Source organism: Pygocentrus nattereri, chromosome 5, assembly GCF_015220715.1.
Source record: "Pygocentrus nattereri isolate fPygNat1 chromosome 5, fPygNat1.pri, whole genome shotgun sequence".
Classification (NCBI taxonomy): Eukaryota; Metazoa; Chordata; class Actinopteri; order Characiformes; family Serrasalmidae; genus Pygocentrus; species Pygocentrus nattereri.
This window is the reverse complement of record NC_051215.1, coordinates 11,052,268-11,077,405: the sequence shown is the minus strand read 5'-3', so window position 1 is coordinate 11,077,405 and position 25,138 is coordinate 11,052,268. Positions and strand designations below refer to the sequence as shown.

The 25,138-nt window shown below is 38.1% G+C and overlaps 1 protein-coding gene across 1 annotated transcript; it reads left to right on the top strand.

Moving 5' to 3' along the window:
- Window positions 1-8,793: 8,793 nt before the first annotated feature.
- Window positions 8,794-24,771, top strand: mlh1 (mutL homolog 1, colon cancer, nonpolyposis type 2 (E. coli)). The gene is made up of 19 exons (XM_017695399.2): window positions 8,794-9,013; window positions 10,595-10,685; window positions 10,843-10,941; window positions 11,280-11,353; window positions 13,264-13,336; window positions 13,962-14,053; window positions 14,140-14,182; window positions 14,263-14,351; window positions 15,862-15,974; window positions 16,109-16,202; window positions 17,566-17,719; window positions 18,085-18,398; window positions 18,998-19,161; window positions 19,559-19,667; window positions 20,274-20,337; window positions 21,711-21,875; window positions 22,963-23,055; window positions 23,176-23,286; window positions 24,439-24,771. Exons 1-19 carry the CDS (start codon window positions 8,907-8,909, stop codon window positions 24,589-24,591), a joined length of 2,202 nt encoding a protein of 733 aa, XP_017550888.1. The 5' UTR covers window positions 8,794-8,906; the 3' UTR covers window positions 24,592-24,771.
- Window positions 24,772-25,138: the final 367 nt, after the last annotated feature.

The window sequence follows — 25,138 nt, the reverse complement described above, 5'->3', positions numbered from 1 at the left end:
CACTTCTGAAAACATACATCTAAAATCATTAATGGGAAATCATTAAAGGGAAACTAAATAGAAGTCAGAAGTTGCGGTTATTATCAACTCTGCACAGCACATGTCTCTACATTGTTCATATCAGACGTAAATTTGGTGCATTGAATTTTCTAAATTTTGAAAAATTATGAAACAAGGTTGATTTGGTGTACAATTGTGATGTACAGCTTCTGGTACCAATTCATTTTCATTATGATGACACAAGAGCCTTAGATAAAGGGAAATAGTGGATAGTAACTTTATGTATGAAGTCGAAACAAAGATACAAACACTGTTTAGTTTAGTCCTGAATAATGGTGCTCACAACTGGTCTAGGTTTGTAAAAGCTATAAGGTATAGATCTAGAGAGAACTCAGAGAACTTGGGCTGATGTTCTGAGCGGTTTCTGCTTTGAGCTGGAAGGCCGAACCTCCATGGTATAAAACTGTTCTGAGGTCTTCGATTGTGTTTAGACATATGTATGCTTGAAAAGACAATGATGACACATGATGACCGAGATCAAGAACCCCTTAGCTGCATAATATGCCTATTCTGATGAAATCACAAAAATCACAAAATAGCAACTGTCACAACTCAGACTCCTGTTGTCATTCCCCAGCACTCTGCTTCGTCTGCCTACTAATCACCAGTTCCACATTTCCACACACCCATTGACTGTACTTTGTAGTGGTTAATATTAAAGACATCTTGATTTATTCACCCATGTCAGATCAGTACTGCACAGGCTCCTTGATAACCAACTGTATGTCCATTTCTCCAGACTATTGTTTCATTTCTGAGCTAAGTAACAGATCTAGGAGTAGTGTACATTGAGAAGAAAGGTTCACATCTGCTCCTCTACTCAACCATGGCAGTTTGTAGTGGACATTGATGACTCTCCAGTGGGTTGTGGGCAGTGTTATCTTAAAGACAGGAAGATCCCCTGAAACTGTATCGTTGTGCTTACTCCTCAAAGAAAATCACTCCTGGAGAGAGAAATTATGATAGCAACAATCAGGAGCTGCTCACAGCAAAATTGGCCCTGGAGGAGGCTCTGGTTAGAAGGAGCCAAAGAATGATTTCCTGTTCTAACAGACCATAAAAACCTGGAGTACATCAGGGCAACAAAGACACTGAACCCAAGGCAAGCAACGTGGACACTATTCTTTACCCATTTCAGTTTTCATGGACCAGAACCTACAGAAACAGAGGCCTTATACAGGATTCATGAGGTTGACTCTGTAAATTCAGAACCTGACAGTTCTACCTGTCACTGCAGTCCCTGTGTTCTGGAAGACTGATGATGATATCCAACACACCCAAGGGAATGACCCCACTCCAGCAAATTGTCATTCCAACCACAACTATATACCTAAGCTTGTCGATTAATCCCATCTCCTAGTTTGTCTAATGCCTTTGAGGTTGCATAGACAATGTTTGAACACTCATTATATACTATATATAATATATACTACTTAAATACGTATATATCTAGACACTATGTGTCACAATCACCTCACGTCTCATATCAGGTTATTACTCTCAAGGTAATGGCCAAGGGGAGAGGAACAAACAGGAATTAGGCTGTTTCCTGCTAAGGCACTGTCATGACTGACAAGACCAATGGTTGACCTGCCTGCTTTGCCTGCTTTATGTGCCGTTTCTGCTGGTGTTAATAAAGAGCACTTCTAGCAGGAATCATGCCTACTCCTGTGTCTCCTTCTTTTCCATGACACTAGGATATTAATACCAGTAGCACTCTGGTATTAATAGTAGTTGTGGTTTCCTATCTAACATAACATGCAGGCTAAACATCATGCAAAGCTGTCAGTAAAATGCATTTACAGGGAAGAGCACTATACTGAACAAATGTTTGATTTAGCTGCCTCAGTCATGATAGCTTCATTTGGCTAAACACAAACTTGAGTAGATAGCTCTGCGACTGAATGCTTTAAATAATTTCTGATTCAATAGGATAAATAAAGGCAAATAATCTGGGCTACTTGTTGAGGCATAATGAAATTTAAACAAATCTATACACCTGCAAAAGGATCATGAAATAGCATGGATCAACCAATAATTACATGTCTATAAAACTTAGTATACTTGGACTCAGTTCAGACTACAACATATACATGGCAAGAGCGATGGCTGAGACCGAGACAAGTCAGACTATACATAATACCAAGCCCAAGATAAGTCTGAGACATCTGGAGTCCAGGCTTGAGTACTACAACTCTACTTAGGCCTACTGGAACACATGCTGATGGCACTTCATCATACAAATATTGATATGTAGGTTGTATACCATGCAAATATTGAGATTTTTGTTTGAATAGTATTTAAATAGCTGGTATGTTTTCATCCCTTCAGTAAATAATTATTGTTCAGAAACTCTAGAAGACTTGCAAGACCCCAAGGATGCCTACTGCCAGGTAAAAAGCTGATGATAAGCATTTTGATAAGCAAATTTGTTCTTGAGAAAGGTCCTAAGAAAAAGTCTATCAGATTCATGACATGTTCTTAAACCACAGAATTGTTGTGCTCTTGAATATGTGTAGATTCTCACATAAAAAACATTGGTGAATGTCAGAATCTTCGTAAAAAAATTTGTGAATTTCTTTAACAGAAATGTTGACTAGGTCTAGATAAACAGTATAGACATCTTTTATAATGTACGCAGTTCAGTCATGATCTGTGAATTTGTGTATGTTTTCACTTAAGACCAGGGTTGGTATAGCTACTGAAAAATCTGTAGGTTCCCAAAAGTTGTAGTTAGCTGCAGTTTAACTATTTTTCAAGAAGTAGTGGCTACTGTTTATCTACTTTATGAAAAGTAGTGCGCTCCTTTTTAGCTACTTTCAAAGTGCGTTTGTCAGAATGTTTGTTTGTGAAAAAAACAAACTGATAGTGTGAACAAGACACTGCATTTAATCCTGTGCCAGAAAGAAACACACAATTGGAAAGAGGCAAATATGCAAGAAGATCACCACAAAGTGTAACCAACAATCAAACTTACACAGCCAAAGGTGTGATATCCAACAAAAATTAAGGCTAAAGGCAAAGTCAATCATTCCAGGTTTTTCCGAACAAAAATAAACAAAAATAACAGAATACAAACCAGACAATTTTGTGTTGTAGTGTTGTCAACTGTTGGAATTAAACTGCTCCAATTTAAACATTTCAGCAAGATTCACTAATCAGGCAAAACATTATGACCTCCTCCTTGTTTCTACGCTCATTGTCCATTTTATCAGCTCCAATTACTATTTAGGTGCACTTTGTAGTTCTACAGTTAGTCCATCTGTTCTTCAGTGGTCAGGACCCACTTTGATCGGTGTATGTATAGACATAACATTCAGAGTCTTTATTAAACTTCAGCAACACTTCAGTCTCAAACTTTAGCCTTCTCATCAGTGACAATGCCTCTGTTTGGGGTGAGAATCGGGCCTGAATAATCTCTCCACTGTTACTGTTGCAGCTCCACAGCAGAACTAGATTTTTAGGTCAAATAACATAATCCTCTTTGCTGTAAAATCTTTCTATAACACACATTTCTAACAGTTTTCACAATAAACGGTCTTAAACGCTGGAGTTAACACATCACTGCTAATTCACCAACCTTTAATGCTGAAGACTGACGGGCAGACTGCTTGACACAGAGCAACACAGACAACAAAACAGCACAGAGTGAGATTTGAGACAAACATTGATAATTTGGAGATGAACAGACTTATTTGCAGTTATAATCCCTCAGATGGTTTCCTCATACCTTTAATCTGTAACTGCAAATTTTCCCGTTCCACCTTTAGTAGCGCAGCAGTACATTTAAGGTGAAGTGGGACCATTCGAACAAGAAGCTGGTGAATGAGAAGCGACTTCAGCTTCACAAAAAGTTGAGCGTTAAGACATTTTACAAGAAACTCATGGAAAAGTTTCCTGAGATGTGAGAAAAGCAACTATAGCTGAGCTAAAGGTTAGAGTAAAGTAAGCCTGAGCTTACTTTGTCCATTTTACTGAGGTAAAATGGACATTAAGTGTTGTGGCTCCCAAGATGGTTTGATTTTTGTTGAAAGGATAAAACGGCTCTTCTTAACATTTTGATTGCGACCCCTAAGTTAAGCCTACAAGTAAGGCATGATCAGCATATGTGGCACGCACATGTCCTTTTGCTCCAGTGGTTAGCAGCTCAGATTGCCAACAGTCCAGTGAACAACCACGGTGTATGGTTCATTTTCCTGGATTGACTGAAGCCTGTTGCGAAATTGTAGCAAAAATTTTTCACTATAGCTACACAAAAATTTGTAGCAGCCACAGCTACTAGCTACACTTAATAAACCTATAGTGGCTACAGCTATTAGCTACTAATATTTGTATCTAACTACAAAATGTAGTGCGCTACTTAGCTACTCCCCCATCCCTACTTAAGACCCTTATTTTATGTCTTTTGAATCACTTTTTATTATTTATGTTTATGTATTGATAGTTAGCACACTTTATATGAACCAGTACAAAGTTCTGTTTGCAGTGTGCTTAAATCTCACAACACTAATTGCCTCATTTTCTTTTTCACATTACAGCTTCACATCACTGAATCTGTGATGGATATTAATTCCACTATTAATTCCACTCTAGATTTTGATTGTTTAACTCAAAACCATGTTGGAATAGACGTGTCCTATGTTGTAATGCTGCTCTGCTTCTTCCTCGGAACACCAGCTCATTCTTGGATCCTCTGGCTATTTTTCCGTCATGGATGGAAGATCAAACCCACCCAGGTGTTTCTTGTGAATTGTACCGTACTGGAATTGATATTCTGTATTCATTGTGGTCTTGAGATGCTCAATCTCACCTTCAGCAGTGAAACAATAGAGATAAGGAGAGTTACATCTCTTGTTTCTGGCCTAAGCTGGGTCGGCAGACCTCTGATGCAGACCTGCATTTGTGTTGAGCGGTATCTGGCAGTGATCCATCCAATTATATTCTTGAAATATAAAGATATACAGTACAGGATTGCATCAGCTGCAGTAGTTTGGCTGGTGACAGCTACACATGCCACATATGAAGTCATTACAGATATTTACTGTAAGGTCGTTTTTGACGTAGTCTTCTTCACAGCAGTGATTGTGATCTCATTTTGCTGTGTGTCTGTGCTGCGTGCCCTGAAACACCCAGGACCAGGAGACACACATATCACAACAGAGAGAGGTAGAGATGTAGGCAACCAACAAAAGAGAAACGCCTTTAAAACAATCCTTTCAGGATTGTTCATAATCCTGTTCAGCTACCTCCCTCAGATATATATTACTTTATTTCACTGGATAAATGTAGGTGAGGAAATGTTACTTTGTAAAATTACTCCCATTGCAGACTGTTTCAACATTGTGAGTGTGATGATCACACCGCTGGAAAAAAAGTTTACAAGTAAGATCACCTGAAACGCCTAAAGCATCAAAGGGAAACTAAAGAGAACTCATGAGTGGATTACGTGGTTCTTAGAAACTCTACACAGCACCTATTATGACTCTTCATGGTTCAGATCAGGCACAGTACAATGTTTTGGTCTGAATGTAATCTTATACTGGCTATACTGAATGTTTCAGCTTGTAAATGAGAATTCTCTTTTATTAGGTTCATTTGATTGTGTAACTATAGGTAAAGTTTGCAGATGTGCTTCAAATAACAAGGCAAATGTGAACCAGGTGCTACCAAAACCTCGAGATACATGCTTACATGTTTTTTTTTTATTTCAGTGATAACAGATGCATATTGTCAGAAATGTAATTCAGGTCCCTTCTATGATTCTATTATGTGCCATATTGATGACTAAATTTCCCAGAATTAAATGTGTCTACGGTGAATCTCATATCTTTGTCTCACAAATTGAGTTTTTTCTCACTGGGAGCAAATATTAAGAGATGGAACCTCTTTAGATGACATCAAAATACAATTATTCACCAAGTCAAAGCCCTCAGATGTTATTTGTAACAGTGGTTTAGTGATATTTTAGGGATGTATTTTGTAAGTAAGAAACATGTTAAACTATTTTCTTTAATAAAATAAAGTTTTCTGACCAGCAGCAGCCCAAAGTTTAACTATGAGCACATGACTGCTCGGACCAGTTAAAACATGGACATCTTGAACCTCTGAAACACTTTGTTGTAATATTTCTTTCACTGGCCAATCAGGAGAAGCAATGAATGCAAACATGTAGTCTGTACTTAAACAGATAAAATAGTTGTTGTTTTTTTGTTTGTTTGTTTGTTGTTTTGCTTAAACATTTAAATAAGCTGTGCTTTATCAGTATGTGTCTATAACTTTCAAAGTCTATTAGCAAAAACTGATGAGGGTGCAATATTAATGTAATAGGTGTTTATGCAGCATATATGTTAAAATTATCACTGGTGAAAGGATAATGTATTATTGCTCAGCTAATAGAGGAATTTGTGTTAATTTTTTGTTAGCATGCATTTTGTGGAAAACATTTTGTGTTGTGTGCAAATTGTTATATTTAAACTCAGGCCTGGGCAGCACCACTGGGAAATTTGTGTCGCCTTGTGCAAATATCCTTCCATAACACATATTTATGGGTAGAGCTCTACAGAAAACTGCAGGTAGGATGTTTTGATAGCCTAAATCACCTTATAAGTAAATGTTACAAGCAGTAACATTGAAAGAAAATCATACAAAGAAGATGCCATATGTCAACACAATCCAGAAACTCCACCGTCTTCTCTGGGCCAAAGCTTATTTAAAATGAACTGAGGCATAATGGAAAACTGTTCTGTGGTCAGATGAATCAAATTTTTGACTTTTTTTTTTGGAAACCATGGACATTGTGTCCTGCGGATCCAAGAGGAGAGGGACCATCCACCTTGTTATCAGTGCACAATTCAAAAGCTTGCATCTTTTAGTGCCTATGGCATGGGCAGCTTGCACATTTGGAAAGGCACCATCAATGCTGAACAGTATATAGAGGTTTTAGAACAACATATGCTCCCATCCAAGACATTGTCTTTTTCAGGCAATGCCTTGCATATTTCAGCATGACAATGCTAAACCACATACTGCATCCATCACAACAGCATGGCCTCACTGAAGAAGAGTTCAGGTGCTGAACTTGCCACCTGCAGTCCAGACATTTCACCAATAGAAAACATTTGGCACATCATGAAATGAAAAATCCGGCAAAGACGCAGGACTGTTGAGCAGCTGGAATCCTACATCAGACAAGAATAGGACAACATTCCTCTCCCAAAACTCCATCAGTTGGTCTCCTCACTTCCCAGACTTTTTACAGACTGTTGTTAAAAGAAGAGAAGATGCTGCACAATGGTAGACACGGCCCTGTCCCAACTATTTTGACATGCATTGCTACCATCAAGCTCTAAATGAGGTAATGTCTTTGATGAAATGGTAAAATGTCTTACTTTTAACATCTGATAAGTGTTCTATGCTCTGTTGTGATAAAAATGTGTCTATGAGATTGGCTAATCATTGCATTCTGTTTTATTTCAATTTATTTACATTTTACACAGTGTCCCAACCTTTTGGAACTGGGGTTGTAGTAATACCAACAATCAGCACTGAGTAGCAGTAAAGCTAGCCCAAAATCTGCTTTCTGTGGAAAAAAAGGGAAATAAACAGGGACATTTTCTTTGATTTCTTGCTGAAGCCCATGCTTTTGCTTTCTAAAATTAAAGGAAACCATTTCCAGTTATGGCTCCATTATGGCACACTCTGTCATTTTGCAGTCAGTTTTTTGATAAACGGGAGAACTAGGAAGTGGCCAGACTCCTTAAACCAGCTCTGAGGAGAGATGTGCAGAAGAGAAGGGAGCCCAAAATGGATAAAGCGACACAAGGACGTCAAAGGCACTTTCCACGCATTCCATGAGCTCACTGTCTGTCACATTAGCTTTTTTAAAAGTAATGTTGTTGTTGTTTTTGTTTCTGTGAAAACAGGAGGTACCTGGACTTTAATATAAAATAAAATCATTACATTTTGTACTTTAATATGGTGATTTTGGGCCATCCCACGTCACTGACATTGACCATCTCTATGAAATATATTTATTGAATCCTTCCAGGAACAACATATTTTCGGCGCTATTTGGTTAATTTTATGTTTAAATAATTATTGTTTGCATTTATTATTATTACTAGACTAACCCGTGTCTCACATTCTATGCGCAACCCTGCTACTAAATTTTAATTTTAATTTTAAATGTTACCGTTATTTGGTAACCAACAAAGTGCACTAAATAGAAAGTAGGGAGCAAGTGGCGAGGGGGGGGGGGGGGGGGGGGGGGGCAGGTTTTAGTAACTAAAACCTGCCCCCCCCCCTCCCCACTTTCTATCTAGTGCACTTTGTTGGTTACCAAATAACGGCTTCCACACCCAAATACTGCATTATATGTCTACAAGAAAGTCATTTACTTCCACCCAATCTAACATTTAGTGCACTACTTCGGTGTAGCCTTGGTTTCCTCACCTCTGAAGTGCACTACATAGGGAGGAGGGATCCATAAATCAGAAGAACTAATGAGGCCCGCTTGGAAACGCAAGAATTACATTAAAACTGACTGCCAAGAACAAATCAGGGCCAAACTCACACAACAAGTAGCGCTTTTGATTTGTTGTGTCTTAATTTTAAAAACTCGTCTCTAGAATGCGAGTCGGTTCCCTTCGTTCAGCTGAAAGAGCGGACTCAAATAGCCGACTCACTCGCGTGCGACACATTACAAACAGGCAGTAGAGAGAAGTACCCAGGGTCCTGAGGGTCCTGAATGTGTAGGCAGTGCGGGTGTTTTTGGACTACAGGAGCCGAACCGCTGAGCGGGACGCGTTTCGGAGACCGACTGTGTTGTGAATGAGGTCTGAGGCGCTATGGCGGGAGTGATTCGGAGGCTCGATGAAACTGTGGTGAACCGTATCGCTGCTGGTGAAGTCATTCAGCGACCTGCCAATGCTATCAAAGAAATGGTAGAGAACTGGTAAGCCGGCGGCTGAAAAGCGTAGCTAGCAAGTTTGTTTTGCTCTGTCTTCCGTTATTAACCGAGAGTTCGAGTTACTTACTGGTTTACTGGGTGATTAACGACTAGTTGTTAACTGCTGCTGCGATCTGATCTACGCAAGTATTTACGGTATTCACAACTCTAGCAGCTGCTTTGGTGGTAGGACTGTACGGTGATCTCGGAGTCATATCGATATCGGCGGAGAATTGCTAAATTAGATATTTAGATATCACCGATATTTGAAAACAATGTTTGACTCCATCTTTCTGTGCACTTTGTATCTAAGCTTGGACAATAATGTAAATTTAGACGAACCATTATTAAGGGATCCTTATTAGCCCCACAGTGGGGGAATTTCACCTCCGCATTTAACCCATCCCTGCAGTGAAACACCACACACACACACACACACACACACCACACAAATTTAACCTAATATCACAGAGCTTGTGGACCTGCCCACAGACGAGTTAGACCAATCAGATCCAGGCAGACTTCTGTATGTTGTGACATCACAACCATAACATACTGGCAGTCTGGCACATTACATTCAGGGGTCAAGCGTAGAACCAGAGAAAGATGATATTCTGCTCTTCATGGCCAAATGAAACAGACCTGAACCTTAGTTTATAGTAGATCATCGCAATTTAAACCGTAGTCACAGTATTGTTCAGAAACCCTGGTAGATATTTTCCCCTTCAGGCCTAATAAAGAGTTATTATGATGAAGAATTACTGTGATAAATGATATCATGAGGATTCAAATTCGGTTAGGAGGTACCACATATGAGCATTACTAACTTGCATCCTATGACATTTTTTTTCTAAAATATGGCAATATAATTAATGTGTAATCAATAATTGGGGTAGTTTTAATAATGTCATAATTTATGATTATTTTTTATAAATTAATTTAATTAATTAATTAGCAAAGATGGAATTAACACTCTCAACATTGAGTTTTGCTTCATTTGCATATTTCTCAGAATTTTTTTTCCACACTGAAAATCAAAATTTTGTTCTAAAACTTACTTTGCATTCAAAACAGGCATGTCTGTAGTTAGTTAGTCATGATTTTCTGTTTGTGTAGCCCAATTAAGCCCAGCCTGTTCAGCTGTGTAGACTGTAGAACTAATAACTGAGTAGAATGACTGTACAAAGAGAATGTGGGTTTTTTTTTTTTGCTTTGCCATAGTACTTAAAAGAGAATGAAAATGATTGCATATTTTTGAATTTTTTGCAATATTATTATGATATTCAGTCATATAAATGATCAGCTCAAGGCTATTTGTAACACTACAGAAGTAAATGTTGCATTTCTCCTTGATTTTGGTCCAGAAAGATCAGGGGTGTCCAGTCTTATCTAAATGAAAAATATCATCTGCAGCAACCCACAGTTCCCATACTGGTGCATCTCTTTTAGTAGTTTAAGTAAACCACTGTATAATAAGTCACTACTCTGTAATACGTAAGACTGTTGTTAGGTTGAGAACCACCTATGTGTGCAGCTGTGGTATGAATGAACCATCACTTCATGAAATCATTAATGTTGCTTCTGCAGTCTGGATGCCAAGTCCACAAACATCCAGGTTACTGTTAAAGAGGGAGGATTAAAGTTGATCCAGATTCAGGACAATGGCACTGGAATTAGGGTAAGTTGCAGGAGAAGCTGTAGTCCACTGGGTCAGTGCTTCATCTTGGCAGTAAAGATAAGCTAATTAAAATGTACAGCTGATTTTTGTTGTTGAGGAGGTATGGTTACTTTATCCACCAAAGTATAGCTCATTTTTCCATGATTTTCTTTGTCAGAAAGAAGACCTTGAAATTGTTTGCGAGCGGTTCACAACAAGCAAGCTTCAGACTTTTGAGGACCTCACATCTATTTCTACATATGGTTTCAGAGGAGAGGTAAAGTTATATCTTGGGTCCCTGTTATAGTATATTTAAGAATGCATTCATACCGATTCAACAGAACGACCTGGAATTACAGAAATTCACTCGAATATGATGTTATTACCCTGTGCTATTTTTTGCCGTGTGAAGGTCAAAATGTGTGTTTCCTTAAAGCAGAAAATGTAATACATCTACAGATTAGTGCTGGTCAGTGTGCAAAGGCTGTGGTCCGTTTCTTTTTTTCTTTTTTTTTTATTGGTGATTGAATATACACATGATGCAAAGAGAATTCGATTATACAAATAAGACTTTTCTTACAGTATTCTCATTAAGTCTGCTGTTGTGTTTGTTAGGCTCTTGCCAGCGTAAGTCATGTAGCCCATGTCACGATTACCACGAAAACAGCTGACGGAAAATGTGCCTACCGGTAAGTGCACATCCTTGTGGTCCTTGTTTTCTGGCCCTTTTGTGTTGAATCTGTGAACACAAAACATAGAATAGTGCAAGCTGGTGTTTTGTCAACCCTCTTGGGGCATATCACAGTGCCAGTGCCCCAGGAGTGTTAATAGATTTATAGTCACTGTCATGTGGTCGATATATTTTTTGGCTGATAATATCAGCCAATAATGAGGTCTGAAGAATCCAAACCCTGACTTAACCAGGGGACCAGCCGTATGTCTGGAGAAGTGAAGTTTATTCGTTTGTGCGCAGGCACCAGACACCTAGCCAGCCCGTAAGACACTGGGCTGATGCAGTTTTATAGCAAGACTGATGCCAAGATTAGGCCCACCTTATACATGACAAGTGACAGGTGTGACAGACATGACCATGTAGGGATAAACAAGAATAGACAGAAGAATGTTCTAAATACAGGCACACGCACACACAATGCTGAATATAGTGCCATAGAACACAACACTAAACACATTACAGAGCAGTACATTTCTACAGGTGCTGCATATGTATCATTGACTGTAATAACCCCACAGACGAAGATGAAGCACCTTTGTGGAAAACATTTGGTTCAATGTTGTAACAAATCTCTAACTTGAGGAAAACACGTTCGATTTTGAAGAACTGTTGACAGGATAGCTCAAAAAAACTTTTCTCAAGAGAATTGATGAAAAATAAGAAATGTAAGAGCTAATTAGTGAAAACCAAAACCACAGAGAATTCTGTGAAGTGCCAGACCCCGATGCTAAAGTGCTGATATTAGTTATGATTTTGAAAGTTTCCGCTATCTGTTAGTTCAAGAAATGCAGTTAAGAACTAACAATTGTTTGGCAGCTAAAAAAAGACGATCATATCAGCAAAGCACTGTGTAAATAAATCTGTGTTTTTATTTGTGAACATATTAATCATAATTTTTAGCTTTTTAAAATCAGTATCCTATCAGTCACACAATTATCCCATCGTGTTTCATGCACCTGGCTGTTCATCATTAGCATCTCACTTTCATGTGCTCACTCATGAGGATCAATCACAGCCTGAGTATCTAAACCTCAACAGAGGAGTTAATAGAGAAAGTTGTTAAATATGTTATGAAACATGACTGTGTTTGTTAGGTTTGGTGAAGCTTAGTCAGGAACCCTGTCTAAGGGCAATGTGCTTTGTGAAATGGATCTCTTTGATTTTGAAGTCAAAACAGATTTTTCTTTACTTCAAGGACCAATAAACATGCTTTAAATAATACAGCTAGTGCTGGGGGGTATCAACATTCCAGGACCTCAGTAGTGTTAGTGATGATTATGGCCTTGCTGATATCTTGATTGGCTGTTACAGTGACAAATAGGTCCCACCTATTTGTACTGTCACAGATAAAGCTTGATATTTAACAACTTGTTTTATATTATAACAAGCCTCTGACTCTCATATAATTGCACATAAATGTAAATATACTATGCAGAAAAATAGAAATGAATCTAGATATAAGTTAAAATACAAGAGAAATAAAGTATATCTATTTACATGTTTGCATGGCATATAAGACAGATTTGTTGTAGTTACAGACAGCAGGCACTGAGTGGTACGAAGTGAACTAAAAGCACATATTATAGACATGTAAAGTGCACAGTGAGTGTCATTACAGTAATAGCTGTGATATATTGCACAGTGTGTATGCACTTTATATTCGCTTTAGAGTGTTTTATGTCTATATAGCAAAGTCTTTTCACATCTGTTGAGTCCTAATAACTACAAAATATAATGTCTTTTGAGAGTGTGAATATTTCAAAAATGGTGGAAAGATAATTCCATACATGATGTCAGTTCCTGGGCTGTATGCTAAATCTCATCTCATGTCTCCTGAGCTCATGGCTGTTTTCTTTCCTTCCACAGAGCGAGTTACTGTGATGGGAAGCTGAAAGCTCCATCAAAACCTTGTGCTGGAAACCAAGGGACACTTATCTCAGTAAATATCTGTCAAGAAATCAGAACCTCCCAATTCTCTCACCAGTGCAGCTGTGCACAACCAGCCTCATCACCTTTTCCTAATGTGATCAAATGTGATATTTGCTTAGTGTATTTGCAGATTTTGTGTTTTCACATTGGCCGTTAATCACCAGAGTTGTGTAGAAATGGGTGCAAGACTGCCATGATTGTGTGAAGGATCCTTAAGTGCTAGTCTACTTATATTCTGTACTCAAGGACTAATGAGCTGATAGAGATCCAGTTGTACAAATTCACACTCACAAATTACATATTCAAATTGAACAACTTACAATTTAAATCTAAATGTGAAATTTTTATTATTAGTTTTAGATTTTCAATTTTTGTTGTTATTACTGAAATTTTTAATGAGATTTTTATTGACAGTTTATTAAAAAATACTTTAAAAAATTGCTATTGTTAACATATGATGCTCAAATTAACACAAACTCAGACCAGATGTTAGTTTGATCATTCAGTTAGACCAAAAATGTACAAATAACAAAACGTTCACACATCCTCTATATGATCAGTTTAGACTTTATGCAGCTTTGAAGAATAAGTGCAATGCTTTTTTGTTCTATGTAATAATTGGGCTCTGTTCATAGGTTGAAGACCTTTTCTATAATGTCCCCACTCGAAGAAAAGCCCTAAAAAGCCCCAGTGAAGAATACTCCAGGATTGTGGAGGTAGTGAGTAGGTGAGTCCATTGCTTTTGTAATGTTTTCCTAGGTTGAATGAACTGTGTGTGTTAGTTTCATAATTTTGCTTTTTATTCTTTCTCAGATATGCTATTCACAACTCTGGGAAAAGCTTTACAGTAAAGAAGGTAAAATGATATTTTAATTTGCAGTTATTTATCATTGTAGAGTTTATTGTACAGTAAAAGCTGTTATCTTGTTGTTTTAGCAAGGAGAGATGGTAGCTGATGTGAAGACACTACCCAATGCCTCCGTTTTAGACAACATTCGAGTGGTATTTGGAGTGGCTGTGAGCAGGTATTATGGCACAATCACAGATCTCTACCATTAGACCTATTTTTGTCTTTTTGCTTACCTTTGCTTACTGTCAGTGACTTTGTATATCAGCTTGAGCGCTATCAGCCTCTGCAGCAAGGGCCCAAACACTGTGAAGATACCAGTGCAGATGTTTATTAACCAAAAATTCCAGTAATCAGTAATATTGGCTGATATAACTTAATATGGTCAGATAAAAAGACTAATAAGGAAGGAAAGCAATCAGATTACCCTCTGCAGTTTGCAGTTGAAATGCAGGTTAACAAACATAATGTGCCATAATGTAAGCCCCATGTTCATTTATATGCATGATGCTAGGGAAAAACATTCACAGTAAGAGGCAGAAATACAGTTTTACACGTACTTCCCTGGACATGTATATATCTGTTAATACAGATAGGTAAACTTTTATAAAATTAGAAATTTAGACTGAAGCTAAATTGGATTAGCATTACATATAGTTCTATAGCGCCTTAAAAAAACAACAAAATAAATGAAATACAAACATTTTAGTACATTAATCCAACATCACCGTAACATTCTGCTCTTCTGGAGTGCAATAAATTCCTCATTACATATATTACATACCAATATGATTCTTATGTCATTGTACGTCCCTGGCTAATATTATGCTAATTAACATGTTTGTCTTTCTCTTTCATGTGATACACAATTTTAAATATGTATTTTTAAGATTTATTGGTATTCTTACATTTTAGATATGAGTGCTATTTTGACCATCTTTGTGTATTGTTCACTTTCACCGTTTCAGCCTGTAGTGCTGTGTTACTATGGCAGATAATGACTGTCACCATGGCAGCCTCTATAAAAATTTCTATACTAGCTAGAAACCTTCAAAAGTGAATGTTTCTCAATTCGGCAGCTTGCTACAATACAAAACAAGCTGCTCAGTATCCGTGCTCTATCAGCAGGGTTGTTGCTGATTTGTGGTACAACAGTATCTGCTGGTGTTACTCAGGCCCTAGTACTCACCAGAGTATGCGAATGCCGTAGAGTGGGTGGCTCTCACATACTCTGGTGAGTGAATATGTGAGTTAGCATGATTTTGTGCAAAGTACAGAGCGGCTTTTTTCAGATAGTCAGAGAGTCTATGTACTCTCTCAGTCCAAAATTGCTCAAGTACCACTCCATCCCACAAGCCGTTTTGTCAACACTAACTACTGCGTGGTATGGAGCTGCTACAGCTCCTACATGATGGATTCCTACACAGCTTTTAAACAGTTCATCAGACCTACATACTGAAAATTCTCACCAATTGCAAAAAGTTTTACTGATATTAAGGAGATTGTGTTATAAGCACATGCATTTATTTGCCCTCAACAGTTTCCAGGTGTTTCAAGCCTGTAGCAACCAAAAAAAGCCAGTATAACACAGTGTTTAACTATTTTTTCATTTAATAGCGGCAATAAATTCTAGATAGATTCATAAAACATACTCTAGTACTCACTTCAGCCGGTTAATTTATTTGCAGGGAGTTGATTGAAGTGGAATGTGAAGATCAGAAGCTTGCCTTTAAACTGAAGGGATACATTTCCAATGCAAACTACTCAGTGAAGAAGTGTATCCTCATCCTCTTCATCAACCGTAAGGGTGTTTCCTATTTTTTTTTTTTTTAGTTTTTTTCCCTTCAGTAGTCTGTGGCATTTGTTAATGTCTTCAAGGTTTCACAGATGTATACACTAACATTTTTTGTATGAATGGTACTTGATGCTTTCCAGATCGTTTGGTGGAATCCAGCGCCCTGAAGAAAGCTATTGAGACTGTCTACACAGCATATCTTCCCAAGAACACACATCCTTTCCTTTATCTCAGGTACCTGATTTTATCTTGCTTCATCTCAGGTATCCTAGATATTACAGACACAAAAGATGTATTTGTTGCTAGTGATCATGTGGGTCATCTCTATAATTTTTGATTAATGGTGTTGTAGCATGCTTCTGGACATAAATTGGCCACTAGTACTCATAAATGCTTTGCTTTCTTTTGTCCTTTGGAAGCTTGTATCATCTTTGCCTCTAAAGGAGTATGTTCCTTTTGGTGGACTCTTATTCTGATGGTACTAGCTAGCATTAAAATCTAAAAATGCCCATAACATTTATCCGATCATGTGGACATTTCATAATCTACATGTCAGTGGAGGTGCCTGGAAGGATGTGCAAAGATTAAACATACCAGTATGCAGCAGATGTCTTCAAACCCAGGCATTGAATCCAGTTTCCAGTTATGTATTTTGTATTCGCTGATTCTGAACCAACACATTGATGTAACTGATTGATTACCTAAGCCATGTTAACACCCAATCCCAGGAAAATATTGGAAAACACTTGGAAAAACTGAAAACGCCGCTGTAAAATCCAGAAGCGGCACGTTTTGCTTCTCTGTCATCTTGTACAAAATATACTCTCGTGGCATTTTCACTCGCAGAAATAAACCTAGAAATGCAACTGTGAAATCAAATCTCAAAGAAAGGTTTCACATTCATGATTGTAAGGTAGACATCACTTATGTCCTGGTAATGATTTGTTTTGTTCAGCTTCTGCTCACACATGAGCTCTCCAGGTAATTTCACAGTAATTGTACTAGATCTTGAGTCCTTTGATCACCAAATCACCTCTATCGGGCTTTTGTCTCAGATCTTCACATTTTACTTCTTCCTGTTTATTTTCCCTATATATTGCCGGTTTAGTATGCATGCGTGTGGCTAGTGGGCTCTACCCTCTCAGAAAAAAGATATGACACGGTCACTGGGGCAGTACCCCTCTTGTCACTGTGGTGGTTCCCTCGGGGGTACATCCCAGTACCTTTAGTCAGAGAACATAACTGTACCATAATCCATTGAAATTATATTTTCTAAACTGTACTGACTCCACACATCCCTCCAGGCTTTTTATTTTATTGTTCTGATTTAAAACATTTGGTTATGAAAAGGTACAAATATCTACTTTTCCACTAGGAAAAACTCATGTAAGGTACCATTGGACCTTAAAACCACTGTTGTACCATTGAAGGTACACTTACATTGTTTGTATGAATGAATCATGTACCTGCATAGTGTGGTGTCATATCTGCCAGGTGCAAAATAAAGCACCGGAAACTGGATTCAAGATTTCTGGATTTCTAGATTTCTTTGATTATGGCCACTAACTGCTTCATCCTATCGTTCCTTTCTTGAAAGCCTGGAAATTGCTCCTCATAACATTGATGTGAATGTGCACCCCACCAAGCATGAAGTGCACTTCCTCCATGAAGACTGCATCATTGAAAGCATTCAGAAACACATTGAGAGTAAACTCCTTGGCTCCAATTCCTCTCGCACATATTTTACACAGGTATGTAATGAAATATAACATTGAATTGCCAGTTTAACAGGTACATCTACCTTGTACCAACAGCCGTTGGCCCTTTTATCAGGTGCATATAGATGCATGTTGTAGGTTTACAGTTAATACCTGTAGCCCATCAGTTACTGTACAAGTAATCAGCCATCAGTGAATAGGGACTACCATAAGACCACCACTGACCAGATACTTTTTTGTGAGCAGTCAGGTTTAGGCATGGATAATCTCTATTCGGATAAAATCCTGATACTCAAGATGCATGCAAGGACCAAGTATAAACAGGACTTATGTGTATGTTTCTGCAGTGTATGTGAGCTCCTTGTTACAGCATTACGTCTGCTTTGTCTCCCCAACAGACTTTACTTCCAGGACTATCAGCCTCTGTTAGTGATGTCAAAGCCTCAAATAGCTCATCAGCAGACACCAGTGAGCGAGTCTATGCCCATCAGATGGTGCGTACTGACAGTAAGGCCCAAAAATTGGATGCTTTTCTGCAGCCAGTGACTAAGCCTTCTTTAGTTCCCAAGACTGCCAGCCCCTCAGCTCCAGCCCAGGCTGCTGCTCATCTGGATGATGCAGAAATGCTGGATACCATAGATAGTTTGGAGCCTGGTACCTCAAAAGATGTGGAGGTTGACAGTGGACATGTCCAGTCAGAGACACCACCCAGGTGAGACATTAGGGGCTGCTGTAGTGGATACTTATTTAAAAAGCCTTTTTTTCTGTAAGTGAATGATATACTAATGTCATCATGTCTTCCTGAGTATGTTGTTAATTTTGCATTTAAGACCTAAACATTGAGCAGGGTCGTCTTTTTGAGCCTGTGTGTTTATTGTTAATACATAAATAGTTAAACATGGCTTGAAAAACTCCAACGAAACCTGACCCGACACCTCTGGCTGTAATGGTTTATCTTTGTTTGACAATATATCAGAGTGTTAACAGCTCACAGTAAAACATTGAATGATTATTTAAAGTTTGGGGGTTAGCCTGCTGCAATGTCAATATAGCCAATTCCAGTATCACAATAACAATTACCAAAATTTTGTGCAGCACAGATGCAGATGCAGCTGAATGTTGGTTGTATTTTGGAAAATTACTATACAGTCACAACTTCACAAATTAAGAACCTATAAGAACACAAGAACACAACTCTAACAACCAGATGAATTGTTAGCAGAACCTCTTGATTTGAGTCCTGGAACACTTTGGCCAGGAAGGCTAAATGATGAGCCTTCAGTTTTGACTGAGGTGTTTATACGTTTCTAGAAAACGGCCTCATGTTGAGGAGGACAGGGATGACCACGCAACAGCCTGCACACGCAGGGAGAACAGAGATGACCTCACAGCAGCCAGCACACCCAGGAGACGCATCATCAAGCTGTCCAGTGTGAAGGAGCTACGAAATGAGATCACTGAACAAACTCACAGCGGTCAGATAATGAATAGTCTTTAGTAATCATGTACAGTTATGTCATGTTCCAGTCTAGGGCCATCACTACTGAGTATATTAATAATGAAGTGATTTTGATGATTTATCAAATAGAATTTAAAGGACTTAACTGTGTTAACACATGTTATTAACACTAACCTTTAAAGCCCTAGAAATGACTAATGGTTGCCAAATTGTTGAGAAGGTATATTGTAACCACTGATGGTTTTAAATGGCGTCATGAGGTTTAATCAATCAATTGAGACATTATGACTATGACTGTATGCTTAAAATAAATTCCTCCAGACATTTGCTGGCTTTTGGTTGCTGTCGACTGAATTTCATGCCGGCTGTTTACTTGTAGCTCTAAAAGGAAATCTTTGTTGGTCTCTGATCAGGTTTGCAGGAGATGTTGCAGAATCATTCATTCGTTGGATGTGTCAATCCCCAGTGGACCCTCGTCCAACACCACACCAAGCTGTACCTACTGAACACAACTAAACTCAGGTTAGTTGGTAAAAATCTGATGTGTTGCATTTTAAGATTGTACACAGGTTTAAAAATAAGCAGTAGATTGGTCTCACACTTTGCATCACACGTTGGTGTCCTGTCGCTCTTTGTTTTTAGCACTTTTTCAATACCGCTAGTGATGAGTATCAGCTTGTACTGATATCAATCCAATATACAAAAAAAAAAAACTTACAAGCTTTAAAGCAGACTGTTTCTCTGTTGGCATCACTTAATAGTAAGTGGTAAAACGACTGCATTTCTTGGACGTTTACATATCGGTTCCTGTGAGCAGTAACTTTGAGCTGCTGATGAGGAGCTGTTCATCTGACTGTTTTCAGCGGATGGACACCTTAAAATTACTTAAAACTACCCACCACTGAAAATAACCCAACCAAATGACCCAAAAGATTCAGTCATTTGGGTCGGAAAAAATAACCCCAGATGTTTTAGAGTGCATGTATACTAATATGCCATCTCTATATTTTACTAATGCCTGTGGAAAAACCCTCAGTCAGACCAGCCCTTTAAAATAAGATTGATACCACTGACCTGAATTAATTTTATATTTCACATTATACCCAATTGTACGGTTCTTTTTTACAGCCAGGAGCTCTTTTACCAGATTTTGATATACGATTTTGGCAACTTCGGTGTCCTGCGATTGTCAGTAAGTATGCCTTGTTTTCTTGTCTTTCCCTTAGTAACTGAAAAGATTATCCAGACTATCATCATTTTTAAAGAAGTGCAAAATAAATAGTGCTGTGAAAAAGTAAACATAGAATACTGTTTTTAAAATAATCATTACAGTTATTGATGGAAAAAGTTATACAACACCAGAAAAAGTAAATGCACCTTAAGTTACTTAATCAAAAAATTAACCAAATTTTGATAATTTGGATTAATTCGTTCATTAATAACAATGATCAACAACAAACACCCAGGTTTGATTTGACTTGTTGAACCTAAATAAAACCTTTCCAGCAGTGTTAAGTAGGCTAAAGGTCTCAACAAGCAGCATACTATACCATGAACAAAAGAAATTATAGTATAATTTAGAAAGGAACTTTTCTGAAATATGTCAGTCTGGAAAGAGTTACAAAGCCATTTCTGAGGATCTGGTTCTTCAGCTAACCACAGGGAAAAGCCATTATCTCCAAAAGAAGACAACTTGCAACAGAATCTTATCAATCTTTCCAGAAGTGAAAGATCCAAGAGCACAGCCATGACTCATCCATGAAATAGAAATCTGCACTCCCATAGATCCCCTTGGACCCGCGGGACCCGCCACAGTGTCTTGCGCCATGGGTCTAATTTTCACTGTTAAGGGTGGGAAACGAGGCCACTGCAGGCAGGAGCAGGCTGAATTATACAGTTGGATTATACAACAAGACAACGATCCAGAGCACAAGACCAAGTGGCCCTGAGTGGCCCAAAAGAAAATTAAGGTTTTGGAGTGGCCTAGTCTCTTTTAAGACTAGGCCCATTGAACTGTGGCAAGATTTTAAATGGGCAGTTCATGCTCCAAAGCCCTCCAGTGTGGCTGAATTAAGTAAATTCTGCTAAAAAAGTGGCTAAAAATTCCTCCACAGTGATGAGAGAGAGCAGTTATAGTGTTTAATTGCAGTTGTTGCTACTAAGGCTTTCAGCCAGTTTTTAAGTTTAGAGGAGCAATTAATATGAGTATCTGAAATAATTTAGTGTGACAAATGTGGAAAAATAAACTGAAAATAATACAAAATACAAATACTTTTACATGGCCAACATATAAAAATATTATTTATGTTGGACAAATGTTGGAATTACTGCTGATAATTATTACAACTGATAATTTAGCTTCACTGATATGTGTAGTCTTTTTCATGATGTCTGAAAATGGCAGGTAGAACAATATTTAGTGTATGTTGTGAGTTGATGGTGCAGTGGACAGAGAATTTAGACTGATCAAATTTTAGGCTTCTTCATCACTCCTAGTTTAAAATATTTAGCTTTGGTCCCTCCCTGCCAGTCGCAGTTTTCTATTTATAATCTGTGGTTTTGCAGAGCCCAGCCCCTCTCTATGACTTGGCCATGCTGGCGCTGGACTCTGAGGAGAGCGGATGGACAGAGGAGGACGGGCCTAAGGAAGGACTTGCTCAGTACATTGTAGATTTCCTAAAGAAAAAAGCTGAAATGTTGGAGGATTATTTCTCCATGGAGATTGATGAGGTGGGTCAGTGCATTGTACTGTAATAATGAAAGTCAATACATAATAGAAAGCACTAAAACGGCTTTCCGTGTCATGACGATAAAATCTTAAGACGTCTGGGTAGAATACTGTTAATACTGAAGATGAGATTTAGATACAATCTTTCATGAGTCTCTGAAAAAATAAAAGCTGCATTGACAACATAGCAACATAATTATATGGGTTGATCTGGTGGTGCTGTAGCATGTTTTTACAGTTTACAGTCCCACATATCTTTTTTCTTCACATGTGGACATGGTTTGAGATGTTCTTCTAGATCCCTACAATGCAACAGAATATTGTGTTCCTAGAAAGCCATGTTGGGTCTTCCTTCTAACAATCACTTAGGAACAGCAAACAATTAAACCAAATAATTTGTAGACTAGAACGAGTAGTTTACCTAATCTGCAGTCCAGCTTTTACACAGTTTAGTGTTTTCCCTGCAGTAATAATCAATAACCAGTGACGAAACATCCTCAAATCCTAGAACTGGATGTGTTAGAGCTGCAGAGCATGAATTTGCAGTTCAGATGGGCCTTATTTGGCAGACTTTTGCCACTAGGTGGCACCATAACACGAGAAAAAAACTGCCTTTACCTGAAATTAAAGAAATTCACTTTTTACCTTGAGTCATGTTCCTGGTCATATTAGCAGCATTCATCATGTCACATAACTTAAAAAACCAAACCCTAACCCTATGTCCTCATTGTCCTTGAATGGAATGTAGTGACTCTTATAACCTTGAAAACATCTGACTTTTGAATACATCACTGTGCACCAGCAGGCATGAAAAAATAATATGGCTAATATAATTTCCACACCTCCTTCTTATAACCACCCCATCTATCATCGATAGAAAATGCTTAGTCAGTTCTTATAGCACATTTTGCTCAGAAATACATTGTATGGAATGTAAATGCATTATGCTTTCCTATTACCGTTTAACTCCTGAATAAATTGTTCAGTCTGGACAAAGTCTTTTTTTTTTTTTTTTTTTTTTTTTAATAAAAGATTTCTATACCTGCTATTTCAGTCATTTTACTGTATCTCTTTGCATCTCATTTGTAGGAAGGGAACCTGACTGCTCTTCCTCTTCTGCTCGACAACTACACCCCTGCCATGGAAGGACTACCACTGTTCATCCTGCGCTTAGCCACAGAGGTTTGCATCCTATTACGCTTCCTCTATAACAGAATGAACAGACTAAAAGTTTAATTTAAAATACTACTGTACTTAAAACAAGTTGAACAGGCATCATGACTTTTTCTGTGGGTAATCCAGGTGAACTGGGACGGTGAGAAGGAGTGTTTCAGGGACTTCAGTAAAGAGTGCAGCCAATTCTACTCCATAAGAAAACAATACACAATGGAGACTGAAGATAAAGACTCTCAAGTAAGCTGCACTCCTCGCTCATCATTACTCAGCAGTTCTACTGTAAAGGTGACCTCAGAAAACATCCAGCCCTTCTCAAACCTGATTCATTCGCCCAACCTCTGACTCATCATAGTCATACTGGAGAACACCTGTTTCATTTTGTCTGTTTCATGTTTTCTTTCTTTGCTTTTAAAGTGATGGTTTGGCCAAAAACACATTTACAGTTTTCTGCCAACACAAGTCTGAAGTTTGCTTCTTTAGTTTTGCGCTGTAGCTACGAGGCTAATAGCTGAGGAGGTTTATAGCCTAGTCAGCCTTTTGCGTTTGCACTCAGCACATGCCTCAAACCGTGTTGAATTGTTAAGTAATCTTAGATAGACTTGTTTATGTGGTTTCTGATACTTTGACACACTGACTATCTCTACATGTACACCAGTGGTTTGATATTAATCTGAGGCTGCTAAGCAGTGATCATGTCAACAGCGCAGTGCAACTTTGAGAAATAATAGGATATTTACATAGAAGGAGAAAAAGGAATGGAGGTATTTTTAAATGGCAGGACTCATGCATAAACGATTCTGGCAGCAGAATGTCAAAATTTTGCTGTAATATCTTAAAATAATTGCTTATTTTCTTGAAATTTTGCCAGTATCTCAAAATATTGTTACTTTCTCAAAAATTTTACATACTGTCTCAAAATAATGACTTGGTTTCTGAAAATATTGACCTTAGATAAGGACTTTTGTTGAATGAATTACTTGGTGTCTCAGAGTGATGACCTTTCTTGAAATAATTACTTATCACTGTCTTTTTTCAAAATGTAGACAGTCTCGAAATTACTATTCTCAAAATATTAACTTGATCTCGAACGTATTAAAATTTAATAACTCATTATTTTCACCTACAAACTCAATATTTTGAGAAAACAAGACATCATTTCGAGACCAAGTCAATATTTTGACATCTTGCAGCTCTGGCACTTTAGGTGGCTGTAAGCTTTTATTATTTGTCAGCTACGTGAGCCTATAGCTGCAGTGCAAATCAAATAAAGCAGTTTGAACACTTTACATGTTTTGGCTGATTGCCTACATTTGGGCATGGGGATTATGTGAATTTTATTTGTAGAAAAATTGATATAAATTTCATTAATTAGCGTGCGTGTTCTTGTAGGACGCAGAGCCGAGCTGGCAGTGGAAGGTTGAACACGTTCTCTTCAAAGCATTGCGCTCCCTCCTGAGTCCTCCAAAACACTTCAGTGAAGACGGCAGTGTCCTCCAAATCGCCAACCTGCCTGACCTCTACAAAGTGTTTGAGCGATGCTGAATCAACACTGTCACCCTGATTAGATTATTATTGTCACACTGGGTGTTTTGTGACATTGACTGTCCAGTAGTTTGTCCTCAGCCAGTGCTCTGAGATTCTTCTGGAAGTTAATATTTGTATATGGAAGTTTTCACTTTAAACATGCTTAAATCCAAATAAATATTTTTATGTCCGTTTTCACTGTTTGTCGTTTCTGCATTTGATTGACTTGAGGTCTGGATCATGCTGCCCTTTTTAACAAAAGTTTGATCCGAGACCTTATGACAGTTGACGTCCATACCCCTATAATACTACACACCATTTTAAAACCATTTCCAGTGTAAAGGCAGTCTGGAGTTTACAAAGGATTTAGTTTATTGATGGAATATTTCCAATGGCTTCCTGTGTAGGTACATTTTTACATTGTTCTAATATAGTCTGAGATGGGGTCGGACTGGAGAAGCACTATAACAAACCCTTAGACTAAACCCCTGGGTGGGGGGGTGGGGGGGGGCTGAGTACAAATCTCTTTCTTGGTCTTGGCAGCACATGAAATAGGTATTTTACA

Coding starts and splice junctions, on each gene's coding strand:
- mlh1 (XM_017695399.2), top strand. CDS start 8,907: ATGGCGGGAGTGATTCGGAGGCTCGATGAAACTGTGGTGAACCGTATC. Junction 14,054..14,139: donor ATTGTGGAGGTAGTGAGTAG/GTGAGTCCATTG, acceptor ATTCTTTCTCAG/ATATGCTATTCACAACTCTG. Junction 16,203..17,565: donor CATCCTTTCCTTTATCTCAG/GTACCTGATTTT, acceptor CTTTCTTGAAAG/CCTGGAAATTGCTCCTCATA.